At 39.6% G+C, this 27,420-nt stretch overlaps 1 protein-coding gene across 1 annotated transcript in view; it reads right to left on the reverse strand.

Annotated features, from left to right (window-relative positions):
• The window catches only part of SLC15A5 (solute carrier family 15 member 5), a 57,659-nt gene that overhangs the window by 6,630 nt on the left and 23,609 nt on the right, over positions 1-27,420 (reverse strand). The window contains exons 6-9 of the mRNA XM_050968768.1: positions 26,231-26,417; positions 16,880-17,077; positions 12,938-13,126; positions 7,073-7,204 (exon numbers count right to left, since the gene is read on the reverse strand). Of these exons, the coding sequence (XP_050824725.1) occupies positions 7,073-7,204; positions 12,938-13,126; positions 16,880-17,077; positions 26,231-26,417 (706 nt within the window). The remainder of the gene's footprint in view (positions 1-7,072; positions 7,205-12,937; positions 13,127-16,879; positions 17,078-26,230; positions 26,418-27,420) is intronic.

Raw genomic sequence — 27,420 nt, forward strand, 5'->3', positions numbered from 1 at the left:
CAGCAGGTCCACCTGGATACAGAAAAAATGGATGCTGAATCTTCAGGTCTGTGTCTGGAGCTACACTACCTCCCTTGCAGGGCTGTACCCTGAAGGCACAGCAGAGCTCCAAGCTGGAGGGGTAGCGCAGTTTGTTTACTGCAATACAAACAAAGCCACAAAATCATAGTTAAAGGGTACTTATAAAACACAGTGAATCCATCCCACAGACTAGTCTATCCTGAATAAATCCCAGGTACTTACATTTAACCCACTATTGAGACTTGGAATTAAAAAAAACACTTACATTCAAATCTTTCAAGAGCTTCACATATCCCTCAATCAATTCACCAAGTGATGGGATATAGTTAATGCTTATCACTCCCAAGTCTAAGTCTTAGTACATTCTGTCTCAAATCCTTATTGGTTAAACAGGCATCAGTGGACACTGCCATCTGGACTGTAAAATGTCTTTTGGCAGTATCATATTTTGGTGCTAATCACACAGGTAAGTTAAAACTCATAAGTGAGAATATTGGTACTAGAGATCTTAACAGAAAGAGGCAATCTGGACTAATTTCCTCCCCTCTGACCCACCCCCCTTTACATATTTGCATTACTACTTTTAGATACATTTATTCTGAAATGATTAGCAAAGGAGGACAGGTTTAGTTTTGCATCTCTTCCATTAAAATGTCAGGAAAGGTAAAAGATGCAAAAGAGATCAGTTTCCCAGCTTGTACTGAAAATATCACTGTCACCCATCATCTGTTTGCACTCATCAGATTTCAAGAAGTCTTATTTTATCATATTCACACCATCCTCCTTAGATGAGTTAAAATGTGATTAATGCAGCCTAGACTCTGTGTGACTGATAGCTGATCAACTGTGCCAATAAAAAAATACTATAAGCTAGTGATATGGAGCACAATCCAAAAAAGGTTGGAGTAGTTTAATCAACACCTTTCATGCTCAGCAGTGTAATTCACAAATTGTATCCTTTCACTGACTCTAATACAATATGTTCTGAACAGCTTCCCAAGAGCATGGGTTCCACTGAACTAAGGGTGGGAGAATGCAAAATAGTTTAGGCTCTTGTTCCAGTAAACCTGAATCATGGGACAATGCAAAAGCGTCGGTAGCCTAACATCCACACCACACACCTTGTTGAATTTAGCTTTACAACAGCACAATTCAGGTGTCATCCTGCTTCACTGTGACAGAACAAGGTCTGGACTTCAGAACCTAATCCAGGTTCAGCTGGTTTAAAAGCAACCAATTCAATTGGTTTGTCTTCCTCCTTCACCATGAGTTGTTCAGATATTGATTATTTTTTAGCACTCTTAATCATGGAACTTAAACTTTTCGAGGGATCGAGGTGTAGCTGATGTCAATATTGGCTAATTGGTACTAGCCCCTAGTGTCATTCTCAGAAGTGCTACCTTTGAGGAGAATAAGTACGGGAAAGTGATCTCCTGCATTGTTCAGACCTTCAATATTACATCATGGAGACCTGTGATGGGGTCTGCTCACCTCTCATGAACGCCCGCTATCGGATGTGTGCGTGCCTGTTCTTTTTCAGCTCTGTGCTGCTCATAGTGCCTTCCACCGGCTACCACCCACCTCAGTGGAACTTTGGCAACTCAGCCCACCAGCCAAGTCATACACAGTCCAAATGTGAACAAAACAAACCCCTTCTGGGATACAAGTCCAACTATCACAGTACGCTCAGTTGGTCTCTTCCTGTAGCACTCCCCAGACTTATTCCTCAGCCTCTTCTGGGCTAGCTCTCAAGTGATCCCAGTTCTGGAATGGAGCAGTGCCCTCAGGGTTTCCTCCCTGGAGACCTTTGTCCCCTGGCAAGCCTCAACTGACCCCTGCTCTCCAGATGAGTCACTGTTTACAGTTCAGTTAATTCCTCTTCTGGGGAGGTATCAAAGTCCAACCAAAGCTAACCCTCTTCCAGATCTTCAGCTCCTTCCCTGGGCTTATGCAGCCACTTTCTTGGTGCCCACCCACTACTCTAGGTCCCAACCCAGGGACCCTACAAATAACAGCCATCTGCTGCATCCCTTTTTACTTTGTTCATGCAGCTTCTGTTCCCTGAGCCACTTGCCTGCAGCCCCAGCATCTTCACCCCAAGGCTGAAGTCCTGCTTGTGTCCCTGCAGCCGGCCAAGAGCACCTTCCTTGCTCCCCTAGTTCCTGCCAGCAACTGAATCTATTTTGACCAGCAGATCCTAGGCAGCCTGGAGGACTTATCTCTACTTCTGTTTCCTGGAGTGGGGTGTGGTAGGACCGTGAGGACTCCAGCAGGGGTCCTCTGAGTCTACTATACCTCATCACAAGATCATTAAAAACAAAGATGGAAGGAAAAGTAAGTGGAGAGTTGGTCCTGATTCAGTTTACAAAGTCTCAGGGACCCAACAAACCCCAAAACTAAACTGGATCTTTTACCCCTTCTTTATATAACTATTTGAATCTATAACCATATTTGATCATCTTCCATGACCCATAACAAGATTAATACCTATCCATTATCCATATGCGACATTGAGGACTTCCTTAATAATCTTCCACTCATTAATATTAATATATCATGTCAATCATTTCTTAATAATTCCCATACATCACTGGGGTCAAACGGCCTAGTTAACATATTGCAGAAGGCCCCCAAGTCCCCTCTAATTTGTGCAACTTGCGGTCACCTGTTTACTTGCACAGCAAGAGAAGGCATAAATTGTTACCTGGGTATGTCCTCAGGCCTATATAATTTTAACTAAAAACCCCTGCCTCAACCTGACTAGAACCCAGAATCTCGCATTTGGTCTCACACCCATAAAACAGGCCACTAACGTAACAAAAGCATACTAACCAATTATTTATATTCACCTACTTCCTATTACAGCTTCAATAACATCCATTATTATTTCTGTAAGCATGCTTAGCAGATATATGATATTTTACCTCAAAATTATAGACCCTCTGTGATCAGGTCAGAGGTCAATAGTGAACAATAAGCAGCTCTGGAAGTTTTTAAAGCAATAAAACTACTTTACTCATACCACTTGTAGCAATGCAACACCAAGGCCCAAGAAAGGTAATCAAGAATGATATGAGAGTAACATAGCCTAATATAGATGGTTTAATCATGCAAAAATAATAGAATAATTTGGAAGAGGACATCATGTCTGACACCATTTCCAGAATGGGCATCAAAAGATAGATGGAGCAGCAGCGAATTCTTGCATTCCTTTGGAAAGAGGCAAGATAACCTCCGCTGGTTTCATTATAATTTAAACTCAGCTCAAAAGGTCTGAACTTTTACAAAACAAGCCTAGCTTAATTCATGGTTCAGAATCAAAAGTTAGCAGAAGTAAGTAGCAAGTATTACAATATTCATAAAATCTAGCACTTAAAAGGTTATATAATAGAGATACAGAAATATTTACATTATATTTAAAAGTTGTGTGTCTGTCACAGATGCTAGTGAGTGGCCACCCATTAGGACTGTTGTGAGGATGATCCAAGTCTCTGGATCCCCTGAGGAATGTTAAGCCCCTGCACCTGAACAGAGTCCAGCCACTGCCCCAAACTTAGGGTCCCTAGGCAACCTCTCAGGGTGCAGACCTTCTTTCTGGCACCCCCTTCTGAGAGTTGGAGCCCCTGTCCATCCACCTGTCCCCTCTGAGCACACTGCTGACCCTTGAGACACCCCAGTACTTAAACACAGTCCTTTACCAAAACTTCACCCTAAAGGTGTGAAGCTTCTGCTTTATCACTTGGCATGCAGTAGTTGTCAAACAGTCAACATACACCCTTCACGTAGTCCAACACATTTATGCTCCCTTATACTTAATCATGTACAGAACAGGAGCATACAGAACAAATAACAAAATAAACATATTAAACCTCAAAGTCCCTTACTGTCAAGCTCACTCTTCCCACATGAGTCTGTGGGGAATCAACTGGGTTCCAGCAGGCACGGTGTCCCTACCTCATGAGGTGTTACATGCTGGGTTGCTTCTTCTTCATGGACTGGAGAAAAAGGACTCCTGAGCAGAAAAGCTTCTGTCCTTTTAAAGCCTCCAGTCTCACTGTGCCAGGTGATATCCTTACCAAACACCCCCCCACACCACATGAGCACAGACCCTTGCCAGGTGACTCTATTGCAACCTCCTCACTGCTAAACCAGTTTTTCTGGGCAGGAACTAGTCTTGTCTACAGTGAAATGATTTCCAATAATAGGGTACTTAAGAGTCTACTTCCCTCTACGGTTATTCTTTTGCCACCATCCTTTGGAATTTTAACCCAACAGAGGTAAAGAGACCATGCAGAAGGCAACAAGCTGAACATTCAGAATGGTGTTTGCAGCCTGACACAGACACATAAGATTCAAAATCTTACACAGAATTAATAAATTGTTCAGTCATATTCCCAAATCACAGTCTCATTCCAGGAATGGTTGCTAGGAATAGGTGAACTGGTTCTGTTTAGGGTCGAGGCAAAAGAACCTCAGAGGAATCTCTACCCATTTTTAGAATGGAACTTCTGAGGCCCTAAAAATATATCAATTACATGAAAATGAAAAGAGTAATCTAAGTGTTCTCACTGGAAGAACAGGAGAACACCATTGAAGAATAATATTCACCTTGATTCTCATTACAGTTTTGGATAAGAATCAGTCTTTTGAGGGGCTTACCCAGGCCAAACCCCAAACCTTAGGAGTTTGGACAACCACTGAACCACCTCGGAAATAATCCTCCTTAGTGGAAAGTCACTTTCAGTAGCTGTCTTCAGTTCTGTGTTCACTCACAATAAGTCAGTAATGGAGATAAAGATGTGGCTTGAGATTTTACAAAGCTAACTAGGGGATTTAGCCACACAACTCCCATAAAAATGTAAGAGATGAATGGTTAAATCCACCAATTGCCTTTGAAAATCTCATTGACAGATAGTTGAAACTCAGAATTTCTTTTCCATAGGAAATTCTGACAATTCTAAATATTTTGTTCCGAATTGAAACAAAAAGAGTTGAAATTGCAAAATTACCTGTGAATCAGAAATTGCTAAAAAAAAATTTGTTTTGGATCAAAGAGTTTTGTTCCCCCAAAAAAATTTGTTTCAATTTTGACTTTTGATTTTATATTTTTTTAAATCAGTAATTTCCTATTATAATTGGTATAATAAAATACATAAAATGACATCATGTTGTGACATGACATGAGTCTAAGCATTCTGACTTTTATAATATCATATAAATTATGTTATATTTAATCATAACAAATATCAAAATGATAGTTGAAATAGAACATTTTCCCTCAATAAACAAAATATTTCAACTTTTTCTTAAAAAAAGCATTATGATAATTTTTATCACCGAAAATTTTGACAAAGTTGATTACGTTCTGGGAAAATGCTGGTTTAATGAAATCAACATTTCAAAAGGAAATATGCTTTATTGGAAACTTTTTGACCAGCTGTAACCTCAACTATTATGCCTGTTGGCCCTTCTGCTTGAAGACTTGTAGGTGACTTGCTGAGCTAGGCATTTTAATATCCGTTTCCATTTCTACATGAAACTCATGGCTTGAAATAAAATTCTATCTAACTTAAGCAAATATAAGAGAAACTTCATTACAGAAGTGAAACAGATTAAGATACCAACTACTTGTACATCCAGATCTTGGAAGCATGGATTAATATTTTCTGACACATACTTTTTCAATGATACACTATCTTTTTAACTGCACTGTTCCCCAGAATAATGTCTCTTGGACACATAGGTGCAACCCAAGCAGCTCTGAAAATTGGCAGGTATTTTAACTACAGCAGTAGTTTGTACAACAGCCAGCAACAGTAGCATGTTAAAAGGGTGACTTCTTGAAAGGTGGTAATGATCAAATTTATGGATGTCAACCAATCTGTAAAACTGATTACTTCGAATATGGTAACTATTTTGGACATATAAACAAAGGAGGCCCTATTCCTTTGCTCTAGATACTTCCTGGTGTTTTAAAGGTAATCATAAAATAGAGAACTCCTATGTACTAACTGTATCTAACAAAGGTTCATCAACAAAAAAGGTTTTTTTAAGAACTGTGTGCCAGATTCCTATCATGACCAATTCAGAAGAGTAACCAGAAAGTCAGATTTATAATAAATGCTTTCAGTTGGGGGAATGTATGGAATTTGCTTAGAAATGTCATGAGAATGAGTTTTCTGGGAATGCTAGCTCTTTTCTAAGTGGGATAAAAATACTGTGAAATATCTTGCCACAACGTTTTTTTACTTTTGGGTTCTGGCAGCACCTGGACGTGTGTGAAAAATGAAAGACCAAGGAAATATTTAACTTGAAAAGAAAGGTTCAGTTAGAGCTTGGTTTCAGCTTTGGAATGAGGTTCAACTTCACCCTTATTTTGCCTGCTGCATGAAGTTCAAGGTTGAGCTTTTCATAGCTGACTAAGCATCAGACTGTGACACCTTTGCTCCCACTGAGTAGTACCTTATGCAATTGATGATCCCATTACAGTCAATGACTATTTGCAGAGTAAGATATTACCCTGAGTGAGATAGGGTGGCAAAATATGGTCCTGGAGGGATTTAGCCACACATTTCTCATTATTTCAATAGGAGCTGTGTGCCTAAATCTCCTGGTCAGTTTTGCAAATCTCAACCTTATTTTTTTGTCCTTACTCTCAAGGCCCCGGTACAACATACCTACAATGTATTCTACCTTTTGTAAAACATTGAACACACAAGATGATCCCCAAGTAAATGTGGCTGGGAATAGACACATGCTGAGGGTTCCGGTGGATGAAGGTTTCTTGATAGCCAATTTATTGCCCTTGATTTCAGAATAGAAAGAACAGATGCCATTCTCTAATTACTCCACCTATCAAAAGTAAGAGGACTCATTACAATTTGATGAATACAGCTGCAAGTCTATTTCCTATCTTAATTCTATCTTAATTGTGAAAGTAAATCAATAAACTTTGGCAGCCACTCTTATGCTGGTATATGCTTATCCAAATCAATAGCCAGTAGGATTAGAAAACTCATCTCGCAAACATATCACATGAGCATATTCTTACCTTGAGAGCCTATGTATGTTGTCTGAACAATAAAGGCTCCCATAAAACAACCAGCTCCGTTGAAGACGGTCAAAAAGTGCATTGCGATCCCTCGAATTCTGCCTGGCACAAGCCTGAATGTTAGTAAGGAACCTTTGCAAGGAAGCAGAAGATAGTTACAAGTTACACAAGGAAATAACCTTTTAGGGATGGCCAGGCAAAAGATACAATAATTAGAAATCCAATAAATTTGAAAAAGAAAAATGCCCAGAGCCTACTGCAATAGGATACACCATGAAGCTTATATTCCACTACTTTTAAAATATAGGGTGAAACAGAATCATTATGGAAAGGCAACCTATTGAAGTATCACATTCTAAGTTAAGCTACTTAAAATGATCATACAGTGGACCATCCTAAAAACAGTCATCTAGTAATACTGCTACTTGGCAGATGTGTATTCCTTTCTATCCAATGATCACAGTGCATTTTACAATTACTTAATTTAGCCTCAAACTTCCTCAAGTGGGAAAGTTCTCATTTCTCCATTTTGTACAAGAGGAAGCAGGCTGTGAGATGCTGTATGTGACCTCAGGCAAGTCTCTGCAAGTGGCAGAGGTAGGAATTGAACCCAGATTTTCAAGAGTGACTAGTGATTTTGGAGGCCCATCTTGAGAAACCTTGAAGAGGCTTGGATTTTCAGAGGGTGGAAAATCAGTAGCTCTGAAATTCAGACTCCCAGTGTAAGGTATTTGATCCAAGGCACCCAAAAAACTTAAGGACCTCTCCTCCACAAAGTCGCTAGTCAGTTTTGAGAAATCTTGCCTCTCCATCCCAACTTCCAGTCCCATGTCGTAACTAAAAGTCTGACCATCTCTAGTTGAGGGAATCTTACTAACAAAACAAAAACAGCAGACACTACATGTGGTAGCTTGGGGAGGCTTTAGAGAGGTTAGCGGTGTTTCTTAATGTACTACATTTCTTAATGTACTACGTTGCTTTATCTACACAAAAGTTTTCCACTGTTATTAGCAGCAATTCCACTAGTGCTACCAACAACTGGGGGTGCTAGTGAAGACAAGGATGCCATGGTTACCAGTGTTTTTAGATGGTGTCATTTAGATTTGTTTTGAGCAGCATTTAATGACATGTTAACAATGCTAGTGGCCTCAGCAGCTTTGCTACATTCATGCTCCCCACCCTGATGAGTGGAGATGCATCAGTAGAGGATTTTTTCACCTTCCCCCCTAAAAAGTTTAGTGTACAACCTAATGTTACAGTGATATTCAAGCATTTCAGAAATGGTACAGAGGGATTTAATTGTCACCCTGTTCCTTTGCAATGGCTTTGCTCAGTGGTCTGGAGAGTCAGTAGAAAATAAAAGTTCAAATCAAAGTAATCAATAAAAGGACCTTTTTTTTTCATTTAAGTAGAACAATATTTTTGTGCAAGTAAGGGAGGGGCTGCACGCAGGGTAACTCCCTGCCCCAGCTCACCTCTGCTCCGCCTCCTCCCCGAGCACGCCGTGGCTGCTTCACTTCTCCCGCCTCCCAGGCTTACAGCACCTAAGCTGATTGGTGCCGCAAGCCTGGAAGGTGGGAGAAGTGAAGCAGCGACCGTGTTCTCAGGGTGGAGGCGGGGCAGGGGTTCCCTGGGGGATTGCCTCACGGCAGAGGGGGGGACTTGCCACTGGGGGGGTGCCTCAGGGAAGGGGCTCGGGAAGGGAGGAGGGCGCAAGGTGGAAGTTTCGCCTAGGTCACGAAACATCCTTGCACCGGCCCTGAACACCTTCAACAAGCAGTAAATTCCCCCTGGTAACTCATCATTTGCTGTGTATTCACTCCTTCACAGTGATGGTTAGGTAGTTGCACCTTTAGTACAAAACCAGCAATTACTTAAAAAAGAGTGAAGCAAACCAGTTGGTCGTCTTTAGCCTAATTACAAATAAGTTATTAAACTAGATTATTAGGGAGGTACAGAAGGTGTCTCCATGTGAACAAGTCAGACTGAACAAGGGACTTGCCTCCTCCTGGATTTCAATTTTTAAGAATATCATAGAAAAAACAGTTGATAATGAGCAGAACTGCTTCTTTCATCATGAAAAGTGACCCATCAAGACTATTTGCCAATTATTAATTATGGACTTCTGCCTCACTAGAATTTCTGTTATGATTCACAAAATGTTTCCTGCCAGTTTTCTGCACAGCTGTTTGTTCTCTTTGGAATCAGCTGTTGCCAAAGTCTCCAGTCTTCATAATCTCATTTTTGGAGCTCTGTTGTATCTACTCTCAGGAACTCCAAACCTCCGTCTCCTCTCCCTTTCCCCCTCCTTAGCTGATATTGCAGCAAATTACATGGAAAAAATTCACAATGCGAAGACTGTCGATGGGAGATCCCAATTCCACATTTGGATGCCTGAATCATCACGGAGTTCAACTGACAAAATACAATCACTGTCCCCATCCTTGATTTGCAAGTCCAAATGAGGGATTTGGAAATCCTATTAAGAATTTAGATTTTCAACCTGATTTCAGTAAGTAGTGCTTTTACTTCACTCAGGAGTGAAACCAGAATGTGTGGGGAAGGGGAAGGTGACCATATGGCATGCTGTGTGTATGACAGGACAGTCTGTGGCCTAGTCTTCACTGCTGAAAAAAAAGGTGTGTTTTTTTAATGTGGGATAACTAACAGAAGGGCTATAGGATTGCTTAGTTGTATTATGAGATAAACCATGAGGTAAATGTCCCTATACCCATTCCAGGGGTTGACACTGGTGAATTTACCTCATGGTAAAACTGAAGTTCCGAGTCTTCGCTGTGTGTGTTTGTCTTTTTTAATCTCAGGATAGCTTGCACACATTAGTTACCCCAAGATAAAAAAGACACTTATTTTAGCAGGGAAGACAAAGCCAAAGGAAGTTGTAAAACCAATATCCAGACCACTTGTAATTATTAAGTGCAGATGGAGCTTTCTTTTTGCAAGAGTGGGGGTGTAAAGCACACATCCTGGACAAATTCAGCTCTGGTAATTGCATTCTGCTTACCTAAATTACTCCTGATGTTTCAATTGCACTCTGCATTCTTCACTTCTCCCGCAGTGTTTCTGTGAGCTATTAAACAGCTGCTGCATTCTACCCTAGAGAGACTTGCATTTCAGTGGTGAGCAAAGTGATCCCCTATATATTCCTTAACTAAGAGACTGTTATGAGACTCAGCATTCGCAAAGTACTTTGAGACACTTGGACTAGAAATGCAGATATTTTTGCAATGCATCATCAGACATTGCAGATGTGGTAACCCTTTGTTTGACAAAGCAGTCACAGTATATAAATTCTCTATTAGCGGATTAACATAGCTAGTGTAAACTAGTTCAAATTATTCATTTAGCTCTATTGTATCCTTGCTCTCTCAATTGTTGACTTTTTGATCCCAGTCTGTGTGTGTGTGTTTAGCCATAGTTACCAATCAACATATTTGAAACATGCTTTAAATTTAGCACATTTTAAAAGATGAAAGTACTGTAATAGGAACTAAATACTCCTTAATAAAGAACAGGTGTACGTTGTGGGCTTGAAACCACCCCACAAAACTCCTTGGAGATACTGGGTGCTCCTAGAAAGATTTATTATAGGAGTCCTATCTTTCAACTCTCTGTAGATTTCTTTAAAGGAACAGTGTTAAGAGTTTTTAAAGAATAAAGCCATAGGCAACCATGGATTTGTTGGAGAAATTTTGTTCTTCCTGAAGAGGTTTGGGATTTGAGTTGACCTGGTAACAGGAGGGTAGCTGCTTCAACTAGCAGCCTACATCAGGGTCACATATGAGCAAAGTTCCTTTGTTTAGTTGGTGTGGGCAAAATGCTAGAAGCCACACGGATAAATTTAAAACTTTCAGCTGTATCTTAAGTTTAATGCAACCATAATAATATGTTTGTATCTTTTACAGAACAGGAATTGCTTGAATTCACCAATTTTGTCTTCACTCTGCAGTTGTGCCGTGAGAGTGGCAAAGGGCAGAACTCATGGGCTGAACTTTATTTGTGCTTGGCTTAGAAATATCCAGAGAAGTAGAAGAATCTCTTAGAAAGCTGATAGAAGAAGTGGATAACAGCCTAACACTACCAGTTACCCCACTAGCTTAAGTGGCATATGTCTGCGCACTGGATCTAAAGATCCTTAACCCAGCTGATGACCCATGGCAGGGTGTGTGTGCATGTGTGTGTGTTGTTCCACATGATGGAAGTTGTTTATTCAGGTTACTTTTTTAAAAAGTTTAGGAAATTACACTGTAAAAGAACAGCTATAAATAACATGACGGTTGCAAGATCAAGCTTTCAAGAGCCTCAACAACGCTACAAACAGGATGCACCAACAACCTTAATTCCAGCATTTCCTACCTTTTAAGAACTTGACTTTGCAACCTTAATGTTTCTTTAATCTAATGTTTTAAATGTAATAACAGAACTAGATGGGTCAGCCTGGGAAAGGGATGCTCACAAAACCCTGTGTTAAAAGGTAACTAACAGATAATTGTGTTAGACAAGATAATAAATAACCCCTCTATTGTATCATGGGAACATTGGCATCAGTGGGAGTCGTACGGGTCAGCACCTCAAACCTAGGCCCTCAGACTGAATACCCCAAACCCAAGATGTCCAAAATTTGTGTACATTTTTGAATATTTGTCTTGGTTTTAAGACTAAAATAATCTAATCTGATCTCCTGCATATCACAGGCCATAGAATGCTACCAGGCAGTTCCTGCATCAAATCCATAACTCCTAGCTGAGCTAGAGCATATCTTATAGAAAGCCATCCACTCTTGATTTAAAGACTGAGTGATGGAGAACCCACTACCATCCCTAGGAAAATTGCTCCAATGGTTAATTACCCTTTCTTTTAGGAACTTGTGCCTTATTTCTAGTTGGAATTTATCTAGTTTAATCTTCCAGCCATTGGACATTGCTAAGCCTTTGTCTGCTAGATTAAAGAGCCCTCTATCATAAAAAATCTTCTCCTCATACAGATACTTATAGACCATCATCAAGTCACCTCTTAACCCTTTCTTTTTTAAGCTATATAGTGAAGGTCACAATTTTCTGTTACGCTTAGCCTGTAACCTAGAAACCACATCCACCTGCCTCAGTAAAGTGCTTGAAATGTATGACTGAAGAGGCATTATGTATGTACTAAGCATTACATCCAGGCAAAATCATCCTTTGAGTGAGACCATGACCCTCAGTTCCTAGAAATCTAAGAGTGTAAGAATGACAATTCAAACACTCAAAATATTCAAGCTATTTCCTACCCCTCTGTAAAATCTGAACACTTCTGAAATTGTTTTAGAACAATAAAAACAAGAAGAGAAATATACACAATATATTATTCTTTCTGTGGAATTCACCTCTTGAGAAGGTCATTTATTCAACTGCTGTAAGTGTAAAACAACTGTTTTAAAAGAGTTGTGCATAATTTTTGAAGGCTAACAGCATTTGTAGTTATGCAAGATAAAATAAGGGTAATCAAATCTCATGCTTCTCAGTATAAATTAACAACTTGCAGAGAGTAGAAAGTCAACATACAAGTGGGAAAGGATGGAGTTTGCCCAGTGCAGTTATTGGCTCCACTGCTCATGGGTGGATTACTAGATTTAATGGTCCAATGGGCTGACCAAGTCTGACAAATTCTAAGTTCCTCCTAATCTCAGAGAACATTATTGTTCACCATGTAGTACAGTAAAGAACAGAAATTAAGCTCCTTGAGTGCAGGTGATAAATAGGCCTATTCAGAAAACGTGTAGAAGAGAGCCGGGGTGAGAAATCAGATGACAGTCATTCTAATTTTTGTGAAGTTAATGTAATTCCCTGTTAGTTGATAAAATGTACTTACAGGTGGGAGTTACCAAAGCTTCAGCCACTCCAAGTAAAATGTACTGAGGAGCCAGATGAAAACAAGGCATGGAGGAAACTGGAAGCACCTTGCCTGACAGAGTCTGTTCCATCTGAGAGAAGTGTTTCCTGTGTATTTCAGAAAAGCCAGCAACCATTACAGACAGAGCCGCAGAAAAATGACCTACAACTGGATAAATGGAGCAAAAAGAGAGAGAGGCTTTTTGACAAGAATGAAGTTATAGGATTCCAGTATATTCAAGTGATGTATGATTGTAATCTATTCTTTTTAAAAACATGGTAACAAAATGGAGTTCAGTGAGTTCTAAATTATCCATGCATACAGCACAACACATATGCACAGCACTTAGTTAAGAAGTGCTCTCTTCCCTCAGGAGCTTACAGTCTAAACAAGATAAAGCAAAGGGCAAGAGTTGAGCACAGAGAGGTCAGCTTTGGGGGTCACAAACTGTGAGAAAGGAGGCAGCATTTTTTAAAGACGCATTTTACGGAAGAGACAAGATGGTAAGTGGAGGAGGAAAAGGAGACTTTGAAGGTATGAGGGGTAACATGAGTGAAGGCATAAAGCAGGAGGAGAAAAGGGTGGGAGTAAGGTGAGAAGGCTACAAAGAGCATGGGGAAATTCCCCTGGACGCATTTTACATTACCAGTAAAAGGGTAATGGTCTGATCAAGTGATGTACCCACATGAACTGTGTCTTGTCAGCCCATTCACTAGATGTGGAAGAGCACAAGACCAGTTAGGACCACACAGAGCTTTTTTGAAGCTCTTATTAGCAAGGTATCATTAGCAGCTCCATAGTTAAGGTTGCATTTAACTTAATTTGTAAAGGTGGTTTTAACCCCCTTTGTCCCTGATTCTGAAGTACAATACACACTGGCAATCCCTTGGCATCCTCATGAAGCTCCCTTGACTTCAGTAGGGCTCCACATGGGTGCAGAAAATCTATTGAGTAGCTTATGAAGGAGGATACGATTTGGTCACACAGGTCATGGGTTCTGTAACTTTAACAGATCTCTGTGAGTTCTTCAGCTTCAGCTTTAGTCCCAAGAGGGTGAGCTATGGCTGTCAGCCCTGGGCAGCCAGCCTCTGGCTTCAGCTTAAGCCTCACCATGACCATACTCTGACTTTGTACCTTTTCCCCATAACTGTTCCATGAATGTTGCTTCGTTTTACCACAACAAAATTTTATCCATATTTATGAGTTAAGAGTTAAAATATCATATTTAACATTACAGGACAGGTAACTTTTTTGGGGATCCCCTTTAATTACTCAGCCTTTTCACACCATCCCCATACATATCAACTGAGCTTGGCTTGATCTGGATGAATTCTACTGACCTAATCTTTTGAATATACAGTTATTAGAGATACACTTTTTGCTATATTGTTTAACATTTTAAGATAAGATGAGGCTGCAGCACTAGGAAAGAAAAGTAATCTTGTTCTTAAATAACTGTATTTGTTTTTGTTATAGTGAAGCAGAAGTTTTCATCTGAACCCAGATTCAAGCAATCAAGCAAAGTTTGGTTCTTAACAGAGAGGAAATGGCATAAAAGCTATAATATGGATTTGAAAGTTCTCAGCTCTCCAGTTTCCACTCATATCTCAAAGATCTTGATCACATGACTATAGTTGCCTCTGAGCATCCAACAATATCACTGGATGACTCATGAACCACTATTAGATGCTGTTGCAGAAATGATTAAAAGTGGGGTCTGCTTCTCTACTCATCCTCCCTACCTGTACAAGAGGAGTGTAAAGTAGCTATAAAACACTATCCTTTTGACCTGGTGGTGGTTTAAATGCTATGGACTGCAACATAGGCATGAGGGATGGTAGCTAGCAAAGGGACTTATACCACACATTAATACTATTGGGTATCTATTGAGTAGACAGAAAAACGGTTGTAACTCCACAAATTTATATCAAAGCCCAAATTTTCAGAAGTGACCTCTAATTTTAGGTGCCCAATTTGGGATACCTGCATTTCATAGGTCCTGGGCACCTGCAGCTCCAATTGACTTAATCTGGAATTTTGAAATTTCAATATCCCTGAGAATCAAGCCCTAAAATACCGGAGTTGGCTACAAAAAAATTGTAGCTGCTTAGAATTAGAGGTCACTTTTGACAGTTCAGGCCCAAATATCTGAGCTGTGTGCTGGTTCACCTTGGTTTATGAAGCCTCATACTGTTCTGTATCCCAAAATTGTTCACCACCTGAACTACAATATTCAAGGAGTGGTTGTTTCTGAGACTGTTTAAATTATGCCAAAGTCAAGATTACACCGAAGTTGAGACAAAAGAGAGAGAACACTGAAGGTTTTGGTAGCTACGTGACCCAAAATAAAGTCCTTATGTGGTCTCCTTCCCTCAGCAAAACTCCTTTCTAACCCTTGCCACCAGCCTGAAGCTTTCTTGCATTTCTAGAACTCATAATACACTTTTTTAAAAACAAAAACTGCATTCTGGGAAGATTTTATCATTGATTAAGACCCCTTTAGTGTTTATTAGGAACCTGGATGAATTATTGCTGGAAAATCAATGACAGGAGAGAATTTTATCGCAGATGCATCATGTCAAGGGTAGGTATAAAGCCCTCAAGCAGCTTCTTGCAATCTATTATGTCAAAAGTTCCCCAAATAAAAAGCTATGTTAAGTGTTGGGCAAGCCACAGAGGTTTCAGATAGAAAAATATTATTACATGGTATTTTATATATGGCGTTTTTCACCCTGGGTATCAAACCACTTCACAAATATGTATTTAACATCTGAATACCCTACTATTAGGTATCCAGGAAGACCGAAGTTAAGAGATTTGCCCAGGGTCACAGATCTGATAGAGCTAGGAACAGAGAAACCAAGAAAGATCCAGTTTCCACTCATCATTTCTAGCCACTGGACCTCACTCCCATATCTAACCCCTTTGCCTCCCTCCCCCCATAAAAAACGAGGTTTGGGATACTTGGATTTATACTTACGACAGCAGACTGTCTCAAACCCTTTAGTATTCTTATGATTTTTGTCTGAACCCTCTCCAGTTTTTCAACATACTTCTTAAATTGTTGACACCAAAAACGGGCACTGTATTCCAGTGTCCAATAAAGAGAAAATATAACCACCTTACTCCTGCACCGTATTCCCTGTTTATATATCCATAGATCTCATTAATGTTCTTGGCTTCAGTGTCACACAGAGAACTAATGTTCAGCTGATTGGCCATCATGACCCCCAAGTCCTTTTTAAAGTTACTGCTTTCCAGGATACCATTCCCATCCAGTAAGTATGGGTAATGTTCTTTGTTTTTAGACGTACAATGTTACTATGTGTTTTTAATACTAACAAATGTATTTGCTTGCACTCAAATTACTAAGTGATGGATACAGCTCTATATCAGTAACCCATCCTCTTCACTATTTACCACTTCCACAATCTTTCTGCCATCTGCAAATGTTCAGTGATGACTTTTTTCCCCCTTCCAGGTCATTGATAAAAATGTTAAAAAGCGTAGTGCCAAGAACCAATCCTCGAACACACCTAGTTTATGATGATTCTTCATTTATGATTATATTTTGACCTTTGAATTAGCCACTTTTTAAGCCATTTGCTGTTTGCCATGTTGATTTTGTATCATTCTAATTTCTGAATCAAAATATCATGCAGTTCAAGTCAAATGCCTTACGAAGTCTAAGTAGAGTACATCAACACTATAACCTTTATCAGCCAAACTTGTAATCATATATATTTTAAAAAAAGATATCAAGTTAGTTAGACAGGATCTGTTTTCCATAAACTGATCTTGACTACCATTAATGTTACCTTCCTTTAATTATTTATTAATGAACTCCTGTGTCAACTGTTAATTAGGCTGGGATCAATGCCATGCTGACAGGTCTATTGTTATCTGGGTCATTCAATTTACCCTTTTTCAATATTGGAAAATCAGCTTTCTTCCAATCCTCTGGAACTTCTATAGTATTCAAAAAGTTATTGAAAATCATCACTAATGGCCCAGAAAGCTTCTCAGACAGCTCTTTTAAAAGTCCTGGATACAAGTTATCTTGATCTGCTGATTTTAAAACGTCTAGCATTAGCAGCAGCTGTTTTACATCCTCAGTTACTGATGGAATGGAAAGTAAATAAATCATTTGGCTTTTCCCCAAATATAAAACAAATATTTATGGAACACTTCTGCTTTTCTGTGTTATTGATAGTGCTACCTCTTTCCATCTAGAAATGGATGTGTACTATTGTTAGGATTTCTTTATCCTAATATACTTAAAAATAAAATAATGTCATTTAATTTGCTGGCCAGAGAGTTTGCCTTGTGTCCTTTTGCGTCCCTTAGCAATTTTCTATAATTCCTAACTTCTGGTTTCTAGTCATTTCTATCAACCTCTCTTTCATTTGTTATATGTTGTTCTTATTATAACTGCTTTTCCTTTCCCCTTAAGCCATTTTTTAAAAGTGTGGGCTTTTTGCTGATTTTGGCTTTTGGGGCATCTAGTAAAATGTTCTTAAGCAATCCCCAATCATCATTTACAGTTTTCTGTTTAAATTATTTCTCCCAATTCATTTAGCTCATAGTTGTTTTTAAATTTGTGAAATTGGCCCTTTTAAAGCACCAAGTATATTTTTAATTGTTTGGATTTGATTAAATTTATGTGCAAGCAGAATAAAGTCATGATCACTTGTATCTAAGCTACCACTTATTTTTAGTTCTGTGATCAGTTCCTCTTTATTTATCATGACAAAGTCTAATATAAAATCCCCCCTGTGCTTGATGCAACACTTCTTGAGTTAGGAAATTGTCATCTATAATTACTTAGAAATTCCAAGGATGGCAACTTAAGACCTCTTTCACACATCACTCAAGGACTTACTGCATGGTAGGTTAGTGCACAGAAGCTTGCTGAGCAGAAACAACCTGCATAGACACTGCTATAGTGCAGTGGAAGTCACTGAGTGTGGCTTAGCATACTGCTCTTTCATGGACAGCTGAAGAGGGTGCTTCTGAAAAATGACCCAACTGATCAGGGAAATGTGCTCCTACTATGAGGCCAGGGATTAGTTGTGGGCAATAAATGTATTGTTACCAAGAAGACTACTAAAATATGTTTGTGGTTTGAGTTTTATGAAGAATTTACATGGGGGAGCTGTTCCTCAATGAAATTTTTAAATGAAGTTTTACCAAAAAAAATCTATTGAGGTAACAAATAACATAGGTAACAAATTATATTAATTGAATAAAAACAATTAAACATGAACATAATGCAAAATTAAGACCAATGGAACTATAGCATCTCCAAACTATGGAGTGATCACAATTTCCTGTAAGTGATGATGTGTTCTACATCTCTAGGAGGTTGGTGGGGTGGTATTAGTTGTCAACATTTAGTGTGACCACTAGGGGGCATAGAAGTAGTAGAAGTGGCTACATCTTACCCAGCCTTTTTTTAAATACCACCCCCAGCAGAATTTGATTTTCATCACCCTGGGGGATGGCCACTCTGGGTAAGCAGATTCTAAATGTTCTGTCAGGCTTTCAGCTTATACCAGCAGTTAGAGGAGAAACAAGTTAATACCCTGCTGTATACAATGGGATCTGTAGAAGAGAATATTATCCTTCCCAGAAGCCTCACAACTGCTCAGATGAAATAGTTCAATAGAGTTGAAAAATTGGATAAGTATTTCTTGCCACACTGCAATGTGATTTTTTTGAGCAGGCATAATTTCACTTATACAAGCAAGAGAAGGGGGAGTCAGTGAATGATTTCATAAACAGCCCTGCACAACTAAATCCAGTGCTGTGGCTATGGGGAGATGAGTGAAGAATTGATCAGAGACAGGCTTACTTGAAGGCTGAGGGACAGCCAACTTTCAGAAACACTTCAAAATGATCCTAACCTCAAACTAGAGGCAGCCAAGAACATAGTCCTCCAAAGCAAGAGATTCTTCTCAGGAGTAACTTTGAGGAAGAATCCACTGTAGATACCACAGCCATGGGGAGGAAAATATCTCAGGATGGCAAGAAACCAAACCTACCCAGACCAGTACACGCACAAAGGGACCCAAAGAGAGCGATTGCTAACATTGAGTAAAGAAAAGAAATACAGCAAGAGCATGAAAGAATGCCCATGGTGTGGCAAACCACCTCACAGCAAACAGCTTTATCCAGCAAGAAACACCACATGCAGGAAAGGTCTTTTTTTTTTAAAGGGACATTGTGCAACAGTCTGCCAGTTTAAACATATGGTAACACCTTGTCTTTCAAGAACATAACCCAAAAGACACTCCTACTTTGGAGCCATAGGAGATAACCAAAAAAAATTACCATTGATCGTCCACGATTGTCTTGGGAAAATATAAAGCAAATTCCGAAATAGATACAGGCATTGATATAATAGTGATTTCAGAATAATTTTTCAGTAGGATGAAACCACCAAAACGCCAAGAGCTAACAAAAAGATATTGAAAGTCCTAGAACAGTCCCCATTAAATGTAAAAGGAAAAATTTTGGCCACTGAAACTCAGAAAGAAGACTACATCCGAAGAGGTCTACATTGTAGATGGCCTATGCAGTGCAGTACTAGCCACCTACTAATCATAGCCCTAGAACCTGAGATCAAGAAGAGGCTCCCAAAATTCTTCCAAGAACTGAGGGAAACGGAGGGAGAAACCACATTAAACTTATACCATTTGCTTTGTTGACACCTAGTAGAGTCCCCCTCCCATTACTGCCTAGGGTGAAAGAAGAGCTCAGCTGTGTAGATGAGATGGGTGTAATTTCCAGAATAAACACCCACCTGAATGATGTGCTGGCATGGTAGTGGTCCCAAAGACCAAATGACAAAGTTTGGATTTGTGTAAGCCTTACCAAGCTCAAAAAGAATATATCTGTAGTAGAGAGCAACATATACTCCTATATGCTGAACACAGTCTTGGACAACTTACTGAAACAGATGTCTTAAAATTGGATATTCTGTCTGGATTTTGGCAGATACCACTTGCTGCAGAATCTGCAATGCTAATGATCTTCATGATACCTTTTGGAAAGTTTTATTTCAATAGGCTACCATTTGGAATACCATCTGCTTCTGAACACTTCCAGAGGACGATGTCAACTCCTGGAAGGGGTTTTCTGCCAAATGGATCCTTATCTACCAATCGACCCTGCATGACCAACATCTGTTTACAGTCCTGGAAAAACTGGAGAAAGCATGACTAACACTTAATGACAAGTGCAAATTGTAAAAAGGCAGAATCTCATTTCTAGGCCAGATCATTGATGGGCAGGGATCAGATCAGATCCAGAGAAAGTGCAAGTGATTACCCAGGTAAAGGAGCCTCAAAGTGTCAATGAAGTATGTTGATTCATGGGTATGGTGACACTCCTGGGAAAATTTCTACTTCACCTGATGGGAAAGTTTGAAGCCATTGTGAGAATCCATGAATTCACAAAATGCTCGGTATTGAGGACATTCAGACATTCAGAGAAATAAAGCAAGACCTGAGCAATACACGAGTTTGAGTCCTATGTAAGCCAAATAAAACCACTACAGTTTCAGCTGATGCCTCATCTTATGGGATGGGGCAGTCCTCCTTCAGGAACAATCACCACTGTGGTGCCCTGTAGCATGTGTCTCATAAACACTAACCAATACAGAGCAGCACTGCACAACACAGAAAAAGCAGCCCTAGCCACTGCATAATCTTGTGAACATCTTTGATTATAATCCCCAGTTTTCCTCTGAGATCCTTGAGGGTATGTCTACACAGCTCACAGAAGCGACCCTCCCAGCCTGGGTCAACAGACTTGGGTTTGCCGGGCTTGTGCTCTAAAAACAGCTATGTAGACAGTGCTTTGAAGTTGTGGCTCAGGCTGGAGCTTGGCTCTGAAGCATGGGAGTCAGGAGGTGGTCTTGACCTTTGTAACAAAAGGTGCTCCATCACAGCCGTTTGCCTCTGCATTGTGTCCTTTTCTAGGGCCAGCTACTCCATTTTGAGCCTTTGTGATTGCACCAGGAAACCTTTTTTCCCCACACATCCCTCTTTGCAGTCCCTCATTCATTGATCATATCCTTGTGTCCTTTTTCCCCCCTTCCATCAGAGGTTTGTCAGCCTCTCAGCAGGTGATAAGTCCCCTATATGCATGGAGCAGTGTGTTACAGGTGCTAAAGGGAGTCAGAAAAAGCACAAGTACATACTGTAGCACTCCTAGTCTCCATGCTAACAATGATAAAATGTTGCTTTTCCTCGCAATTTTGGAATGTGGAATTCTCTTCTCACTCTGGTTCATTTTGAGATAAGAAATTTTCCAAATTACTTCCCTCTTGTATAGGACCCCTTTAAAAATGCTGGGTGGGTGGGTAAAGGGTCAGCAAAGAGCAGATTGTTAATTACAAGTGCATCTCTGCTGGCTGTCCTTCTGTTGTGGACATTACCCTCAGGCAGGTCCCCAGGAGACAGAAGAGACTCGTTCAGAACGGCAATGGGCAAACCCAGAAGATATGCAGTGCTGTTCTTGACCAGGATGATGTCTCTCCCAGCTAGTGCAGCAGTAGAAGGGAAACACTAATTATATAAGCAGCCTTGAGAGAACTACTTTGCCTTGCAATATGCATGTCAAAATAGGGGTCTGGCTTTGACTTAAATTCTCTGACACTCACAAATCAGCATAAAGTATACTGCAAAATAAATAGAATCCTGCAATAATTGCTCTAATTCCAAGGATTTCTGATAACCATGAATGTCTTAAAACTCCCCAGGCATTTACCTCAAAATTTCAAGTTGACTAAAAGCTGAGGGCACTAATGGCACTGTGAGCCAAGCACAAGGGATGATGCTGTGGATGATGGGTCGGAAAGGAGAGCATCTCAGGAAGGGGGAAAATGAAGCAGTAAGAGTTGCTGATGGTTTTGGGATTTCATACTCCATGGAAATAAAACATTCTCTCTTTAAATCTGTGGCACAAATGCCATTTTGAGCAAGTTGCTGGGTGAAGGGGTTAAAAACCCAGCAAAAAGAGAGGAGGCTACTAGTGTTACCTAACATGGCAGTAGACAGCTGTTTTACCCAGAAAGAAAGTTGTTTGAATTCATTTGTACTGTTGTATTGTAGTAAAGCACACAATAATTAGTGGTACAAGTCTCATCCATTGCATTTTCAGGTTGGCTGCTGATAGAGCTCTCTTCAACAGCAGTTTCAGTATGGCTGGCCACATGGAGTTCTTGTATAATTTCTGAATCTGCTGTGTCGTACTGTTCTTGGGTGCTCAGAAAAATCTCCTTCTGATCAGACCTCCTTCTACACATGGGGTCAAGGGCCCTTTCTACATAGTCTTGGACACTTTCTGGAAAACTATCCATCATATCATTCTTAAGTTTGGTGGTAGCATTGCTTGTAAAAATGAGGTCCAGGTTCAGTATGGGTGGGCAGTGGGAGCATTACTGGAGGCCCCACTCTTGTTCCTTGCTTTTGGGTACTTCTGCTGGAGCTCCTTTGCTTAGACTTGGCACTGAAAGCAGCTCTGGGAGCATGCCCTCTCTTCATTTGTTCTGACTGTGTCCTGATGAGGTTTGCATTCCGATAACTTCATCGGATGGGACTAGCTCTCCAAAAAGGTCAATCAAGTCCAGGAGCTCTGTAGCGGTCTGTAGGGAAGCATGAGTGCTTTAATGGGTTTGTGATCTTACCACTACCTGGTATTGGAACAGGGCATTTTGACTATGCCATCATTTAAAGGGAGAGAGAACATCCGGCCAAGATGACCCCGAGGCAGTGGATGGTACACAGAGAGGCCAATCCAGGTGTGGGATAGCAGTTGGAGTACTGCTAGAAATCGCGTAGTTAGGAATTGGATGTAGTGGTAGACTTGGATGCATAAACAGGGAAATATTAAGTAGCAGCCAGGAGGTAATATTACCTTTGTATTTGGCATAGGTGTGACTGCTGTCCAGTTCTGGTGTCCACAATACAAGAAAGAAGTTGAAAAATCGGAGATGTTTCAGAGAAGAGCCATAAGAATGATCAAAGGATTAGAAAACAAAATATGCCTTATAGTGACAGACTCAAGGAGCTCAATTTATTTAGCTTAACAAAGAGAATGTGATTTCATCACATTCTAAGTATTTACATGGGGAACAAACATTTGATAAAGAGCTCTTCAGTCTAGTAGGCAAATGTCAGAAGTATGAAGTTAGACAAATTTGGACTGGAACAGTGAGAGTAACTAGGTACTGGGACAACTTACGATGGGTTGTGGGGATTGTTCATCACTGGCAATTTTAAAATCAAGATTAGTAATTTTTTTTCTAAAAGATCTGTTCTAGTTCAAAGACACATTCATTCAAGGAAGTCCTACAGCCAGTGTTATGCAGAAGGTCAGAATAGATGATCACTGTGGTCCCTTCTGGCCTTAAAATTGATTAATCTGTAACATGAACCATGACACGAACAAACTGTGAAGTACAGTTACTCCTGTTCCAAAGGGGATTAATTACTGTGACCTAAAATGCTGAATAATTCACTTAAAAAATGCTGTGTGTGGACGCAAGGCACTTGAAGGTGAATAAACTTAAATGAATGCGATGTATGATCCCTGTGTAGCCATGCCCTTAGAGACAGAATAGCAGGGCTTTAGCTGAGGTTTTTCCAAGAGAAGGTCCCCTGAGTGCAGTTTGTGATCTTCGTTCAAAGGAACAGAACTTGTGCACATCCTGTAAACAAATTGCACTAATATCTTGATTCTGCCTCACCTATTTTCCAGTGGGAAAACTTTTGCCTGCAAAATTAAAGAATCCTCTACCAGAAATCTCTAAGAGCCCTAAAGTGTGTTATTACCTGGCAAAGAGACAACATTTCCTACCTCTAGCTGAGCCTGAAATGCATTAAATATCAACTTAACCTAGGAATTACCAAGCAGTCCATCTAATCCAGTCTCTTATCTGCAACAGCAGCCAATTCCAGTTGCTTCAGAGGAAGATGCATGAAATCCTACTGTAAGCAATTATGGAATAGAGAAAGTTTATTCCTAACTCCCCTTTAGATCCTGCAGTAAAAGGATTAATATCATCTTATTTTTAAAAATCCTTATTTACATCTGGATATTATCATCAACTGCATATATGGCCATTTCCTTTTTGAATCAAGAATATAAGAATTCCACAAATATGAGAAATAATCTTAAAGAAGTTGACTGAATACATGCATGTCTCAGAGAGAGATTTAGGTTCACTAATTTTTCGTATCAGTTCGATCGTCCCTAATTTATAAAAAGAAAACAATGTTTTTGGAAGATCTAATATAGTCTATTGGGTAAATAGAATTTTTAAACATTCTGCATATCAGGATTACCATAATAAACCACAATAGTTCCAAAAGTAATGTTACTGTCGGATTAATAATGCATAGTTTATATTATTTATGCAGTTACATCTTTAAAGATTTTTAGTCTTTAGCCAGGTTCTTTGATATTAACCTGATCATGAATAAGTAATATATAATGTAGTAGGTTAAAGTTTTATTGTAACTTTGTCTTAATGTTTTTTTAAAGTTTCTCTAATATCACTGTTACTGGGTTTCTTTTCTGTTATGAAATTTGCATTTGAATGCATTAGGACCTGGCTTAAAACCAACAGCCTATTTACACTTTCAATTTTGCTCCTGCAAATAATTGTGAACCTAATTAACTTCTGGCACAAAATGCTGGCACTTATAGCTCTAGCAGATTTGCAGGTGCAATCATGAGTTAGATATCTAACAGCCATCGCTTGCACCCACAGTTAATTGCACCTCAAGTTATTTATGGGCACAAAATGGGAGGCTATTTTTAAAAATGGAACCATTAAGAATGAGCCACCTCATGTATCCTGCTGCAGTAAAGAACAATAAAAGATAGTACCCTCGCACCCATTTGGAATTTCCATGGTTTTAAGGAAAACATTATCATCTGAATGTACTTTTTGTGGTTTAATTTAGATGTTTTTTTGAAAACCAGGGTTAATTGCCACCTGCTGGGTTATACGCTTCTAGTTTGCGTAAGACTTAATAACAGCCTTAATTGGTCTAACTTTAGTCAGATTAATACTTCTGAATTTCAGCACTGACTGTGCTCCATGCCACAGGGCACTGAATTAATACAGAAGAGGAAATACTGGTTTATGAACAGTTTTGTCTGAAAAGTTTATACTGCAGGGTAGATGATAAAATAAACAGGAATAGAGTTCGCTTTGTCTGGAAATCCTTATGACTGGAGACATAAATAATGAGTGAACATTGTTCTTCTCAGATATGAACTGACAAGGGATGAGTCCCAAATTTGCAAAATTTGTCGCTAGATGTGAAATGTCCCAACATTTTGGGAGAGATTTAGAATCATGGTTATTGCTTGACCTCCTACAGAAATAGATCCTACTGGGAAATTCATATTTTGATCTAGATTTAGACTGGAGAAGGTAGCCAAGACACTAGGCCTGATAAGCTCTCACTCTCAATTGAACTGCCTCAGGGACCCAAACAAGAACTGCTTTTGCTCACTTTGAACTGTAATTGTTAAAGACTCTGTACCTAGGGCATCTGAAAGCTTTTTCTTTCCTACCAGCCCCCATAAAATACCCTTTCACTTAGGCATTTGTCTGAGTGGTTATTGGGCCCCACCAGGGCTATTGCCTACAAGGCCTAGTGGCTGAAGCACCTACACTGGTTGCATCTGAGTGATGTACACCAAGCATACAACTGGCACCCGAGGACTTTGGTGTGTTCTAGCACTGCGCAGCCACAACAACTACACATTTGTAAATGTTTCATGGTTATATTTACAGAGGGTAAAGACATGACAACTTTTCATATTCGGAAAACCAGGCATTATAGTAATCAAACTAGAACTAGCAGAAACCTTTTAGGTGGTTAGCAAATTCTTACCCAGGGACTCAGGACTGTCCCTCTAGTACATCCTTGAGTGGTTTGTCTCAAAACTTTTTATCTGTTTTTAGTGGCTCAAGGCAAAATGATTCCCCCTGACCTGTCTCTAAATGGAGGTGGCCACCTTTTCTTAATCACCAGCATGTTTCCTTGGCTCAGTTACAGCCAATCCTGTAGTATCCTTCCTGGGACAACCCCAAAACAGTTGATTTTCCATCTCAGTGTTCATAATTTCAAATACGCTGATAGCATCATTCAGCAAGTGCACCCTTCTTATCCATCAGCTAGTTTAGTATTTCAATTAGGAATGAAATGCAGATGAAGACCCTATACATATGTATTTCATACTCACTAATGTAAACTGTTGGAGAGCGTCTGTCTCTCTTGGAACTCAATAGATGAGTGTTGATGCATTCCAAAACAGGAGCAAGAATTAATAAGGGTATGATGCTTATCACATTCATTGCTGCAATTGGCAAGAGAAATCCATTCAAATTCAAATTGGAATTCATGGTCTGGAGATAATATCCTGAAGGAATCTGCATTAGGGAAAAACTCTGTTTATTAGTATACTAGTTTTAGGCCTTTTTGAAGGGACAAAATTCTAATACAGTTGGAAACCTCTTCCAAATGGATCTTGTTCCATCTTCTCTTCTCCAAGTTGAAATGACAGTAAACCAAATACTTGCAAATCTTTAACTAGACTCTCAAAAGGGAAGGCCCAACCATAACAAAATTAATCAATTATCTGCCTGTTGCTGTGATGCTGTCATCATCATCCTTTGTTGAGAGCTAAATTTTTACCTCTGTTTCAATTGCCCTGCAGTGTAACAGGATCAGCAAATATGACCATTGAGTATCAGCTTCTTTGTCTATCCCTCGCTAAAGTGATCGAGTGAACTCATAGCAGTAACTCTGTGAAAGAAGTTTTAGTTGCGCCTTATACTGCAGGAAAAGAATTTTTTAAATAGAATCGATCAGCCACAAACCTCCCATAGGAAAGTGAGATGAACTTATTTTACAGAAAAAACATAAGCAGGAATATATCATTATAAAGACAGCAGTAATTTTTTAGATACCCATGTTAGCAAGTCGTATCTAACAGATGCACCAGTATGATGTACAGGATGAATATTTGGCCATGCTCTTTAGAACCAGATCAACACTTGAAAAACTAGATTGATAAGCATAACATTAATATTAAACAGCATTTCTCTGTATTTCTAGGTCGGTAATGAAGAGAGAAACTGATAATTGGAAGGAGAGAGGCCCACTAGTGCCAGTACCCCAAGTCCAGTGAAATCAAAATAGGTTTATAGGATGCGATTGGTGTATCCCACCACAGCAGGGCACAGTTTGTATTTCTTTTGTATCTTACAGCGAAGGTCTATCTAGGTGTAGCGCCCTCTCTCCACCCAGTTATCTTCTTTAATGCCAATCTGCTTACATGTTTTGATAGACAGGTCTGGGTTCTTCTGGATCTTTCCACCCACTCAACAGGGTGTATCTTCTTTATTTTTTTCCTATGAATTTATTTGGCGG

This window comes from Gopherus flavomarginatus, chromosome 1 (genome assembly GCF_025201925.1).
Source record: "Gopherus flavomarginatus isolate rGopFla2 chromosome 1, rGopFla2.mat.asm, whole genome shotgun sequence".
Classification (NCBI taxonomy): Eukaryota; Metazoa; Chordata; order Testudines; family Testudinidae; genus Gopherus; species Gopherus flavomarginatus.